The 13,717-nt window shown below is 35.4% G+C and overlaps 3 protein-coding genes across 5 annotated transcripts; all 3 read right to left on the reverse strand.

The window, feature by feature from the left end:
* Nucleotides 11–2,165, reverse strand: LOC107624282 (COP9 signalosome complex subunit 8). Its single transcript, XM_016326772.2, has 5 exons — nt 1,971–2,165; nt 1,805–1,884; nt 1,274–1,455; nt 643–750; nt 11–269 (listed from the first exon to the last, which is right to left on the reverse strand). Exons 1-5 carry the CDS (start codon nt 2,052–2,054, stop codon nt 130–132), a joined length of 594 nt encoding a protein of 197 aa, XP_016182258.1. The 5' UTR covers nt 2,055–2,165; the 3' UTR covers nt 11–129.
* Nucleotides 3,913–7,878, reverse strand: LOC107623936. 3 transcript variants are annotated; one of them, XM_016326344.2, is made up of 2 exons: nt 6,974–7,853; nt 3,913–4,389 (listed from the first exon to the last, which is right to left on the reverse strand). In XM_016326344.2, the coding sequence occupies exons 1-2, from the start codon at nt 7,631–7,633 to the stop codon at nt 4,303–4,305; spliced, it is 747 nt and encodes a 248-aa protein (XP_016181830.1). In that variant the 5' UTR covers nt 7,634–7,853; the 3' UTR covers nt 3,913–4,302. The 3 variants fall into 3 exon arrangements, with proteins under 3 accessions (XP_016181830.1, XP_016181832.1, XP_016181831.1); XM_016326346.2 differs by lacking the exon at nt 3,913–4,389 and adding an exon at nt 5,943–6,737 and having other exon boundaries at nt 6,974–7,878; XM_016326345.2 differs by lacking the exon at nt 3,913–4,389 and adding an exon at nt 5,943–6,742 and having other exon boundaries at nt 6,974–7,873.
* On the reverse strand, nt 9,662–13,003 carry LOC107623538 (pinin). Its single transcript, XM_016325858.2, has 10 exons — nt 12,776–13,003; nt 12,583–12,684; nt 12,422–12,487; nt 12,159–12,302; nt 11,957–12,070; nt 11,611–11,682; nt 11,129–11,212; nt 10,926–11,026; nt 10,497–10,581; nt 9,662–10,297 (listed from the first exon to the last, which is right to left on the reverse strand). The coding sequence occupies exons 1-10, from the start codon at nt 12,869–12,871 to the stop codon at nt 9,899–9,901; spliced, it is 1,263 nt and encodes a 420-aa protein (XP_016181344.1). The 5' UTR covers nt 12,872–13,003; the 3' UTR covers nt 9,662–9,898.

Consider the following 13,717-nt stretch of genomic DNA (forward strand, 5'->3'; position numbering starts at 1 on the left):
TTGTTCACCAAAATTATCGACAAGATCTTTACATTCGAGAAAAACACCTATGATCGGTTAAATCGAGAACTGCGTTGATAAAATATGTCGTAATTTTCTATCTTCTATTTCTTCACAAGATTAAAGGCTTCAATGCTCTAGATGGAAGACATATTCTGTCAGCCGCTGTAATTTACTAGGATCAAGTTTCTGCTCTGTCACAATAGGTTGCTTCTTCACAGTAAACATTTGCGATGCAGGGTCCACAGTCCAACCATGCTGTAATACATCTGCAATTTTATAACCAGAAAATGAGAGGGGGAAACTCAACAATAATAATAGAGTAGGGAAGAAGAGATAGCTGATAGAACATAGAAAAGCCAGCTAAACTTCATGTTTCATGGATAGCTCATTGATTATGATAAGCAAATTATCATGACCATCCTTAGCAGTAAAACTAATCAACATATGTAATAATTTTTTTTGTCATGGACTTCAACCATATTGTTGATAGTTCTAATATGATATAGCCTACCTACAACTTGTGTTTGTTTAAGTATAGTAGAAAACAGTTTGAGAAGGTCAACCAACCAAATTGATTCAGAAGCATTGGCACTAAAAAGTAGACTTGTAATTTAATCAAAACATAGACAAAATACTTACAGTTTGTAGCATCATCCTCATTCATTCCCAAAAATGAAGCAGTATCTTGAATGCTTATTGTTGAATAAGCAGAGAGAAGCAGCTGAAACATCTTCTTTGTGTAAAGTTCTGCAAATAATTATTGGTAGTTAATGTATACTTCTTGGTATTAACAAGATTAAACCAAAATCAATTTTGTTTCAATTGTACTAATGCTAACATTAGCCAATCAATTTCTCATGATATACTAAAGTAAGGCATATGTAAATAACTAAATATAACTTATGATGCTTCATCAATCAATAGTACTTGATAAAGATAGAATGATTAATGAATAACAAATCCTCCCTTTAATTGATTTTCCCACACAAAAAATGACCAAATTAGTTGCTTGATGACGGTAATATAATACTGACATTCACCAAGTTAACAAGTAACGTTAACAAAAATGCATCTAGCATTCCATAGTGCAAGAGAATATGATTATGATAATAGCTTCAATCACAGACACTATTTAGTATTTAAATACATAGATTGTGAAGAAGAAATCCAAATCTGAATAGAATTAAGCCCTTATTGTAGTGAAAATACAAGAGTTTCAAGATAATTCAGATACTCTATTTCAAAGAGGGGAAAGATAGTAAAAGCTTGCCTGAGAAAGCAGCAACTAGTCCTTGGAGGTCCTGGCTCCATTCATAGCCACGGATTGCCTCGTGCACTCCAGCATAGTCGCGTAACCAAAGGCGTTGACCAATTTTCCATACCGCGGTGACTTCAGGCTGGCCTTCTTTGACTGAAGAAGGTATCGATTTCCAAAGGAAGCGAGCACTATTGCTGTGACATTACAACAACAAATATCAGGACAACAAAGAAACACAACCGAGCCAAGCTCTCACCAAAATGGCAATTGAAAGAACAACACAATTGAAAAGCAATAATCCAGAAAAATAAAGGGTAAGTGTGTTTCAACCTTCCAAAAAAGTGATTACAGCTCAAATCTTCTATATAATCGAAAAACAAAACCCTAAAAAAGTAAAAACGGATAACAGATGCTCGGGCGAAACTACTATTTCCAACTTCTGAATCTGGAGAAACACATCCAAAGTTACACCGACATATAATATGATCGTTGCTCAAAACATATTCAAAATAGTAATAATAATAAGGAATATGATGGAATTACATGTCATGAACATAAATGTGAGCGAGAAGATGAATGGAGTAGGGCCAGTCGTCGTGATAAGCAATGCCGTCGGAAGCAACCTGAACATTCAGCAACCAAAATCAAAACCCTAACAACGCAAATCAAACAAAGAGAAAGAGAAAGAGAAAGGGATGATCGGAAATACCTGAAGCATAAGATTGTCGCAGAGATCGGCTACCTTGTCGTACGATTTGGATTCCAACAACTCTCTCACCCTGGACAAATCCATGCCTCTCTTTTTTCTCTCTGCAACTCACTCACTCCTCAGCTTTACAGCTCCACTATCATCCCTGCTAACTGCTAACGCCTCCTTTTTTTTTTTTTGGACTGGCTAACACCTCCTAGGCTCCTGAGTATTGGTCCCAAATCAGGCCCAATACAAGGCCCAACATGTATACTGATATCGTTCATGTTTCTAAATTTTTGTGCGATATGAAATGGATCCAACTAGATGATACATTGATACATTAGCATGTCTCTACACGTCCAAAAAAAAAAAAGCATGTCTCTTAATATGCTACATTCGGATGTAAATATTAGCAATGCCAAGTGGTGATAAGAATTGAAAATTTGTGATGTAATACTTAAAATTAGGAGTTGTCCAAAAAAAAAAAATTTATACAATATGATTATTTAGTTTATTTTACTTTTTGGTAGATTGATTATAGGTTTATTTAAATCAATTAATTTGATTTTGTCTCTATTTTTTTTTTCTTTTCCGTTTAGTCATAAAAAAAAAAAAACGAAGGATTAATTTGCACATACTATTTGAATTTTTTTTAAGTTGTCATCCAATATTATATTAACACATAAATTAATATGCTTAACATTCCACACACACAAATTTTCCCAATGTTATTTTTCCGTTGTCAAGTTAATTGAAAAAATCTAATGCTTATTGTACCAAAATGATCTCTCTAGAAAGGATAAAAGAAACTTAATTTGAAAAGAATGGAAAATTTCATGAAACGGAGAAGTGGACAACTAAGTCTAAATGCAATTATAAATACTATGTGATAGTAATAAGGTAAATTTTTAAATGAAGTAGAATATATTATTTTATGATAAAATAGTATAATTAAATCAACAGTAAAGTGATATTTTAATTGATATTTAAATAAATTTAACTAATTAAAAAATAACATTCCGTGTTTATGCCTTGGTATCCAATCATAGTAGTGAAATTGCTCAATACCTTATTCCTTAGAACATTCAAGTTTCGTTAGGGTTTGTTTTCAAATCACCTAGCCAACTAAACATTGCTTTGTTTTATTTATTTATTGAATTTAAATCTTCTAAAACAAAAAAGTTAGTAAAATGAATTATTAATCGCTATTGATTTTATAAATTTATTGAAAAGTATAATTTATTATCTTAATTTTGGAATTACTTTATTATTTTACTAATTTTTTTACTTTAAAAGATCTTGAGCTTTATTTATTTATTATTACTATCGTCATATTTAACTAACTCTTTTTGCATATTAAGGAGATTATTGAGAGTAATAAAATTCTTAAAAGAGAATTGTTTGTTATTTAGAGAGGATATCTCTTAGCTTAGGATATGGGTCAACGAGATGTTATTTGTGAGATGGATTGTGTAGAAGTATTTAATTTTATTACTAATCACTAACATGATTTTGGGTTTATTAATTTGTTGGTGCTCAAAATAAGGGATATCATGCATTGGAATTGGCATGTTGACTTTAGTTTGATTATAAGAGAATTGATAAAGATAGCGATGACAACTTCATCATGTAGAACTTCCTTCTCCTTGAGAAGAGTTTAAAAGTAGTCTTAAACAAGACTGTCCTCTTATTTAAGTAATTTCTTTAATTTTTTTTTTTTTTTTTTATTTTTTTTAAGTCACAAAAAAAAAAAAAAAAACTCTTTTTGCATATTATAGTCTCATTTTAAAAAGGGAACGATGACTATAAATGAAAACGATAAACAGGTTGATCACCATGTCTAAATAAGCTAGCTTCATGCCTTCTAATTTTCATTTTTCTCGAAATTGAGACTCAACAAAACAAGCTTGAATTTTAATGGAGCACAACTATATATTAATTGTTAATAGATACCTCTCAATAATAATCAAACGGAACAAATATATATAGTTGAGCAGAAAAAAGGGAGGGAGAAGAACATAAATACCTCTCACCCACTCATTGGATTTACTTTACAGATTACAGTTTGCAACTTGTTTTTGTTGTCTTCTGACTGAAGTAACCAATTAAATTAAATAATTTCTGCAAAATTCTTTTTGAGAGTAAAAAAAAAAATGAAAAAGATGGCTGGCCTTGCAATTTAGCAACTTCCTTGTGATCAATTGATAACCATTCTCTTCTATTCTAAACTCACTCCTCCAAATCCAATGCCTTTACTTTCCCATCCTCATTTCTTTACTTAGATTACTTAAAGAAATGAGAGACATTAATTAGTAGCATCAACAAGTGAATGATACCTCCTCATTAATCATTAAACACTCAATCCATCGAATCCACACTGCTTGTAAGTCAGAGATTGCTTTCTTGGACTGATCGCTATTGCACAATCCACCGACACCTGTGCAGTTCAGTTCAACATCATCAACCAAATGATTGTTATTACCCAGATAAAGTGACGAAATTTTTTGACTTGGGAGTCTTATTATTGTTACCCACAAACATATGATTTGAACAATGTTAATAAGAATTGGGAAGGAGTTAAAATGTGAACACAATCTATCCCATGCCATGCCATGTGCCCCACCACAACCCGGAGAGTCACATGCTCAATACTTTTCTTGGCCTAAAAAGAAAACAAATGCCAACATACACTTTGACATTTGTATGCTCTATGATTCTAGATTGATTTTTTAAACTAATTTATAATGCTTAGTATATTGTAGCATCTAACATCATGACCATAGTGGAAGAGACAAGGTAACTATTTATATATAGTTGTCTTTATGTAAAACATCATATCCTAAACGTGTCATATCCAATTTTTTATAAAAAGAACGTGTCAGCGTATCCGTGTCGTGTCGTGTCCGTATCGTGTGTCGTATCGGTGCTTCCTAGGTTGTGAAGAGTATCTGGGCCTACACATTGAAGCCCAATTTGGAGGCCCATGTAAACTCACATGCCCACTAGTTATTATTAGCTTGTAGTTGTTGTTCAAGGTTGTATGCAAACCTTCCATACGAAGCCACACAAACTAATTGTTATAGGCTTCTATCTTTCTACCCTGCACATAGATCTACGAGCCCGGCATGACATAAAGGTGACCTTTATACCTGATGTGATATGATTGAGGCATATGATTGATAGCCTCACCTAAATCCTACCAAAATCACTCTAAAGATTCATCCCCATAACCTTATAGGAAAAATTTTAAGTGTACCGAGAACACCAGTGTTCCAATTATTTTAACCGTTGATTTTAATTAATATATATTATATATATTTTTTATAATTCAGATCAACGGTTAAAACAACTAGAACACTGGTATTCCCGATACACTTGATAACCTTCTACATGTTAATATCTTAACTATTATCTTTACAGGAAAAAATCTTATTTTAAGTAGCCACTAAAAATTACATCCTTGGCATTGGAACAAATGTTAAAATGAACATTATTGAGCATCAACTGACAGACACCATAATCCATGATCAGTTGTTGGTACTATGGACTCTGAATCCGGCGACTTAGGTTCAACTTTGGTGGGGCCTAATAATTTTATCATTTTCTTTACTCTTTCTAATCATATTGTTACTGGCCAAAGTAGGGCCCTAAGTAACAATAAGTTTTTCCAATGGCAAAATCTACAGTAACTTTTGCATCCTGAATTCATTCCCATTCTACCCCCATTAAAGCAGCACATTGATAAAGGATAGTAAGTTAGTAACTACTACTAGAGAAAATAATTGCATATTTGAAAAAGCACTTGGGTGAATTATGCTCCATCTATAAATAAATGTAATTTTAAATAATCTTATCATACAAATTGTTCTATTTTACTATATCAATAAATAAAATACAATACAATGTCTCACCACGGCAGAATCAATGGCTCAAAAAGTTTTAAACTATACTTAAACAATTATAAATAAAAATAATTGATTTTTCTGTAAGATAAATAGAATTGATAGTGAGGAATACATGAGTGCAGCATTTTAATGGTTGGATTAAGCCATGAGTGGCCATGTAAAACTATAAAGGATAAAGAAAAAAAAGAAAAGATAAGAGGCAGAAACCCCACACATTAGAAATATTCCATTAACCAAGAAGAGCCATGGGCACACAGTGACAAAGAGGTACATAAATTGAAGATGAAGCCAAAGACCAAAAGGAGCGCAACCAAGATCAAAAGTGGAAAATGACTAAAGGAGTATAGCCCGAAAGATGTACCAAAAAATATGTGTAATTAAATCACCCAAAAATTTAAATAGTAATAAAACAAAAGAGGGAAATACATGTGCATATGATGCAATGGTGTTAGGCAGAAACTGCAGAGATTTACACACCCAACAGAAAAAAGCATCAAATCAGACGAGATAGAAGTTTAAGAAGGCATAAAGCTATACAAGAGAAGAAGTGGTCAAGTGTTGGTACCCCTATAAAATACAAATTAGCTCGTTAAATAATATGATACCATAGTTTATATAAACCGATAACTGATACAAAATAACTTTCGGCGCACGTTATCATGGTGGCCAATGTGGTACTAATTAGTAATTACCAACTAGATTTCTGAAACACCAAGCCACCACCCACGTCCTCATCAGCGCATGTTAGCAAGATTTTTAAAAGAAGGAAAAAAAGAAGAGAGAAATAAAGAAAAAGGCAGAGGGTAGTGGAATTCGTAGCTACACCACCGTCCCTCTTCCCCTCCGGCCTCCGCCACTCTCATTCTCTCTCCATCTCTCCCTAAACTACAATCACATTTAAGAATTAAAATCGAAACCACCAACAAGGAATCTTAATCCATAAGCCAAAAACAAAAAAGGTAAAGAAACGAAAAAAAGCGAAGCTAAATTGGGAAAGTTGTATTATAAACGGTAAGCTGTAACTAGAGGCAAGCATGGCAAGATTCGTGAACTACCGAGTAGGAAAAATGGAAAAATTGGAAGAGAAAAAGGGAATGGGCATAAGAAATTAGGCACCTGAACACCAGGGGTATCGAAGTTCATGACTCGGATCTTGGCACCAACGTCACCCAGAATTCGGAGCTCCACTCGGTCGTTGAGCGAGGCGTCACGCATCAAATTAGCGGCGTCAGCCTGAAGAAGATTAACCCGATCAACGGCGATGGTGGCCACAACTGACCTTACGCTGTGAGCATCCTGGTAGAAGCCCGGAACAGAGGCTCTCCCCAATGGGATTCCACGGTACATAACGGTGAACCTGGACTCGCCGTACTTGATCCCTACCTTGTTGGGGTTGACGGCGGTGAAGAGGAGCCTGATGGTGAGTGAGAATGAGGCGGCCGTGGTGGTTGGGTCGGCCACGGCGGACGGCGTTATGCCCACGTACTGTACACCTACCTGCTGTAGATCGAACTGTGGCTTCTTGGGTTTGACGGCGAGGAGGACGACGAGGACGACGGCGAGGACCAAGAGGGCGATGAATGAGAAGAGAAGGAAGAGGCAGCAGCAGCATCCTTTGAGAGATGCTGCGGAAGAAGAGCGTGCGGGTGTTGTTGGGTAGAAGTATGGACGGCTCTGATTGTAACCGTTTGCATACGATGATGATGAAGCTGCTGCTTCTTCCTGTCTTCCTCTCTGCTCTCCATTTTGGTATGCTGGGTTCGCTCTATTGCTCATTTTCCTATCTTTATCTCTCTCTCTCTCTCTCTCGCTATATTGTCGTCTTGGGTTTGTTGTTACAGTGCGTGTCTGTGTCTTGACTCAGAGAGAGAGAGAGAGAGAGAGTGTGTGTGTAAGTGAGGGAATGACAAATGAGGGTGGCTTGCCTTTTGATGACGATGACGATGGACTCACACTTTTTAATTTTTTGGTTGCTAGTTGTTTTGGTAGACAAAGTAATTAGTGAACTATGGAATGGATAAATAAAAATAAAATAAAATAATAATAACAATGATGGTTATGTTGATGATGATGACATTATGGAAAACATGGTGAGGATGGATGTTGATTAGTAACTAGTAACTACTACAATAAATTAGAAAAGTTCATGTTTCTTCTTATGAACAACATATCTTACTTGAAATTGAAAAAACCATTGAATCACGTTGGAATTAGGAAACACAACAACAACAATTTTCTTCGACCAAATAATGCTACTGTAGTTTATAGATAATGCTACTTCAGTTTTGGTTGTTGAGCTTTGATGCTAATTCGGTTGCTCCTACCCTATTAAAAGTTTTCATAATTTTTCTTTTTCAAGTTACATGAGAAGAGGTTCGAATCTGAGACCTCTATGCAAAAACCGGGACAAATGCCGGAGCCAAGATTCTTCAGATTTGCCGGGGCCAAGCATTTTGGGCTAAAATATGAAACTGGGCTTCTTATGCTTTCTTTTTTAAAGCCTTTTATTGGTTCTCCCTCCAATCCAAGGTAACGTATCGTAACGTATATTCGTATTCTACGGTGGCAGAACCTACAAATATATAACATCAAAAAAGTGAAAAACAAAATTTGGCACTCATAAGTCATAAAACGTATCATTCTCTTTCTATGCAAAAATTGAAGGAACAACCCTAACTGACTAACTATCAAAATATGCAAATAAATTATTTTAACAAAAAAGGTTAAATAAATAAAATTTAAATACCTCTAAAATATAGCATTCTCAAAACACACTCACGAAGATCAAAGTTCCCCCATGTGGGTCACATTATTAACTGAAAAAGCCAACTCCATCGATTCAAGACATAGTGAGTAGTACTGTAGTAGACCCAACCAGTCAACCACATCTCTTGTTTCTTTCGCATTAAGAAAACCCTTCAGTAGATTCCTTACCTATTCATTGTCCAACCTTTTTATACGTACCATGAATCAACAAGGATTAGGCAGATCCAAATTAGCGCAGCGCAGCTGCTAAATGCTAATGATTGGAACATCAAACATGGATGTTTATTTTATACTAACGACCCACAAACAAAATGAGAATGGATGCATCAAAAAGAGAATATTTTTGTCATCAAACCTTTGATTAAATAACGTTAAAACAACTCATTTTAAATGCTTGAACAAAAGCGTTACCACATTAGTTTTTCTGCACTACACAATAGAGATATCACTTTAACCAAAGTTATAAATAATGCAACAATGCATCCAGTTATTACCAATTAAATGGCAAGTAGGTTGTGAATGTGAAAGTGAAGCAAAAAATTTAGAGTCTTTTAATCAAACACTTTTCTGGCTATTCTTTCTCATCTCACCGAAAAAAGAAAAATGATGGAGCCATGTAGCAGATTGAGATTATCAAATAAAATGGTAGAAGATAAATAACACGTAAAGTATCCATTAAACGACAGTTACCAGCTTGGTACGCTCATTTGAAACTAGAGGGTTGGAAACTTCCTTGGAGTTCTTTATTGTCTCGAACCTCGTTGGAAAGTTCTCTCTTTTGTGTGTTCTAAAAAGCAGAATTGCTCGGCACTTGATTGGATAATATCCTAAATTACCAATAATGTTTGTATTTTATTTTATTTTTTTCTCATATGCAATCAAAAGAGGCTAGTATCTGCTATCCCAATTGCAAATGCCTTCTTTCTTAAGACAGCTGCTTGCATATTTACAGGGCACGTGTGAAGGTAATATGACAATTACCAAGTACCAATAGTGAGGGACATGGGACTAATCAGTAACTAATTAGCACACAATATAAAATAAATATATTTAAATTTCCAATACATTAAATACATCATTAATTTTGAAGTTCTGTATGCTAAGTTTGATGCTAAAGAGAACAATCCCAAACATACTGCAAAAACATGTGAACAAAGTTAATTTGAATACAGAAAACACAAAGGCAACAAGTTTTCTAATACATAGCTAAGAAAAAAATTACTACTAAACACGAATATCTCAGAATCCTCTAAAGTAGACAGCCCTGGACAGCCATTACTGCTTCTCAACATTTTCGGCATCAGCTGCAGAATCTGCATTGTTGTTATCCGCTTCTGTTTCAATTGTTTCCTCAACCCTTCTCCCAGAATCATCCTCTAATTCGTCGTCCATCATGTCATCCTCTCCAACATTTATATCTTCCACATCATCGTCATCGTCATTAGTGCTTCCGCCTGGGATCTTTCTTTTCTTGGGACCATGCTCAAGCCTATGTGTGTCCAGTTCTTTGTCCATAGTCTCCTGCAAATTCTGATCATTGTTTGCTTTCTTTGCATTCCTTGCATTCTGCCATCTCTGTAGCTCCTTCTCAACATTGGCAAGATACTGCTCCCCAATCTGTTTCTGATACTCAGAGACTTCCTCTCTTCTAACATTCTTCCATGCTAAGAAATCCTGCAAATTTAAAAGAAAGATATCACATGAATAAAATATTAATTATATGTTTTGAGATTCAATTAAGATTTGGGTGGCTTAATGCAAAACTGTGATGCTCATAACTGTCAAAATTCAAATATATACAATATGAAGACTTAACAAAAAAGGGGGATGTGTAAGTTTGACACCATGTTTCCTCAAGTTAAAAAGATCAAACCTCTTCTTTGCGTTTCTCAATTGACTCAGTGTCTTCCTCCAAGGGCTTGTTAGGCAAATAGTATATTGGAGGCTCTGCTTTAGTCCTGGAAAAATGCATGCCACATTCAATCAAAGAAAAGCCAAAAATGATCAAAGAAAAATTCATATGTCTACCTAAAATCCTGCAATTAGCAGGAAACATCTGGTCCTCAACTTGCTTCAAAACTACAAAGCACATGAACAGAAACTTATCTTCGTCTCAATAAAATGTGAATATGGACACTTGGACCAAAATTAAAAATAACCTGCAAAGCATCACATAACATGATATGATATCAGATATTAAGGCATGAAGTAACAAAAAAGATTTGTCATGAGAAGCTTCACGTCTTCAATGGTTAGTGTTACTTCAAGATTTGTCATAAAATATCTGAAAATAAAAAATAACCTTATAAAATTGCTTAGTCTTTTATGATGCTCACTCCATCGAAGAAATAGCAACTCCAATCTTTTTTCTTCTGTCTTAGCAGCCACACGTGCCCTAAGAGTCTGAAAATAAAAATAAGAAGAGTAAAATCAAAAAGGGGAAATTGATGAAAGTGTTAGTGTGGATAAATACACAGAACACACTACTTTAAACTGAAAACCAACCAAGTCTCTCCTCCATTTTTCAGCTATCTGTTCACGCTCTTCTTTCCTAAGCCTTTCACTTTCCTCCCGTGCTCTTTGCTCAGCCTAGGAAAGAATTTCAATGAATATTATTGTATGAGGTCTTAGATAATACAATGAAAAAAACCAAAAGGGGTGGGTTGGATGAGTTATAAATTCAAGCTAATTCAGTGCTTGACATGGAGGTGCTCACGTAACATGCAAGCATCATAACAAACAGGGAACATTGCACTTCACCACATTCATCTTTAGTTTAAAACGACACATTTCACCCTAGTCTAATCAATATTCCATCAATTATTCAATTTTCACCTAGCCTATGGCAATGAACGTAAGTCTATTATCTATAAGTGTTATGCATACTTGCATGGTGAGTTGATTGGAGTTTGGACCATTATTTAAGAGTATCTAAGTATATTGGGAGAATGAGAGTTGGTGGCTATAGTGACTAGACATTAACTTACTCTTTGCAAAGAATTAGATCTTCGCATATATGCCTCTGTTCCTGAGAGTTGCTTGTCTTCCTTTCTGAATTTCTGGAACAGTTCATACCAAAAACAACATATAAAAATATAGAAACCAAGTAAGCGCTAGCAATAGTTATGAAATCAAAGGAACCTGCTTATAGAAGAGAAGAAAAATAACTTGTAAGAATAGAAGAAGTAGCAGTAAACATGTAGACAGAAACATCAAGAGAACCTATCAATGAGAGAAAGCTAAAATGTATTCAGTAAATCCAGACTTTATAGATTATAACATTCTATTTCCATTGCTTCTAAAAGCAAAACAAAGTAACTAGTCTTAACATACCTCCAGAGTTCCCAAAAGCTGTCCCAGCATTCTTTTATTTCTATTAACCAAGCTTGGATCCTCGTTCTTCGGCAATAGCCTTGGTACATGTTCTGTAGTAGGAATCTCAGAAGCCTTACATGAACAAAAAATGATAAAGCATTATATTTACAACCTTAAACCAAACACTGATGGAAGAAGGCAATACATTTGCATTCACCACCTTTGAAATTCTTTGATCATCTCTCCTAGACCATCCACTTTGATGAGAATTAAAAGGCTTCCTATCACTGTGGCCTTCAGAAGCAGTTCCACTCCCACCATCCACCTTAGTCTCAGCATCTTCAGTCAACTCCCCACCATCCACCTTCATTCCCAAATGAATAATAATTAGTCAATAGCATGCTCCTATGTTGCCATAACCCTCTATCAAGGAGTGAACTTCAATAGATAAAAAATGCATAGAGATTATGCATGAAATGGTACCTTAACGACAGCAGATGATAGACGACGTTTGGGAGGGGGTTGATCTTCGGAGTGATTCCTATCTCCCTGAATAACAAACATAGAAGAATGAATATCCTACATTGAATGCTGATTACTAAAGCCTAAAGGCATGGAGAACCCTAATCAGAAAAGAAACAAACCGGTCGAAGAAAAGGTCGTTGGCGAATTCCGTTGGAAGAGAAGTTGCGGGGAGCAGCAGCGCCTCTGCGAAGGCCTCGAGGATCTCGAAGCCTTTCCGTAATCTACAGTTTTCAAAAAGAGAACAAAAACTGAAGAACACATAATAGAAATGTAGATGTAGAAAGAAAGAGTGAGTGAGTGAGTGAGAGTGACCTCGCGCTGTTGGCGAAGAAGCTCGCCGATCTCGTGGCGGAGTTGGTCCTCGGTTTTGTCCACCGCCGTGCTTGCCATTGCGTTGGTTTCAGCCATTTTTCTCCACCGCGCTGCACTCTGTCTCTCTGCCCTTATAAAACCCTCATCCTCTCTTTTTTTCTTACCTTAACTATACTTGTTTACATGCTTATTAGCAATGCATAATTAAGCAACACTGTCCACTATAATAGTTATTTAATGATTCATTTATATTTATTTATTTATTTTGATACTAATTTGTATTTTAGTTTACTATTAATTGTATAGTATTTAACAGAGTTAAACCCCAAAATGGATTCAAATTTAGCGGGATTTGGGTGTATTATTAGAGATTCTAAGGGAGATTGGATCTCGGGCTGCTCTGGAAGCATTCTCCTTTGGTCTATAATCAGATGTGAATTATTTGCTGCTTGGAGGGGGCTAGTTTTAGCTTGGGATTGCGGTTTGAGGGATATTATATGTGAAACGGATTGCCTTGACATTCTGCCCATCATGCATGAGCTTACAAGTGGGTATTCATCTGAAGTAACATATTTGGTTCACAAGATTCAGGAGCTTTTATCTCGTCCTTAGCTTGTTCACGTTGAATGGGTGTCCCGAGAAGCAAATAGAGCTGCGGATTGGATGGATAAATATGGTGCCAAGAGTAACTCTAATCATGTTATTTGGTCTGAGCCTGGTGTTGATCTCCAACGAATCATCCGCTCGGATTTAGGATAGTTTTTGCTTTGTTTCTTTCCTTGTTTAGACACAAAAAAAAATCCCAAAATGGTCCCTAAGATTGGTGTCGTCCACTAAAATCGTCTCTGAGATTCCAATTGCACCAAGATTGAAAAAAGTGCACCATATTAGTCCCTGACCTATTTTCCATTAACGACGTGATGACATGGCATGATGATGTGG

The sequence above is a fragment of the Arachis ipaensis genome, chromosome B10, assembly GCF_000816755.2.
Source record: "Arachis ipaensis cultivar K30076 chromosome B10, Araip1.1, whole genome shotgun sequence".
Taxonomy (NCBI): Eukaryota; Viridiplantae; Streptophyta; class Magnoliopsida; order Fabales; family Fabaceae; genus Arachis; species Arachis ipaensis.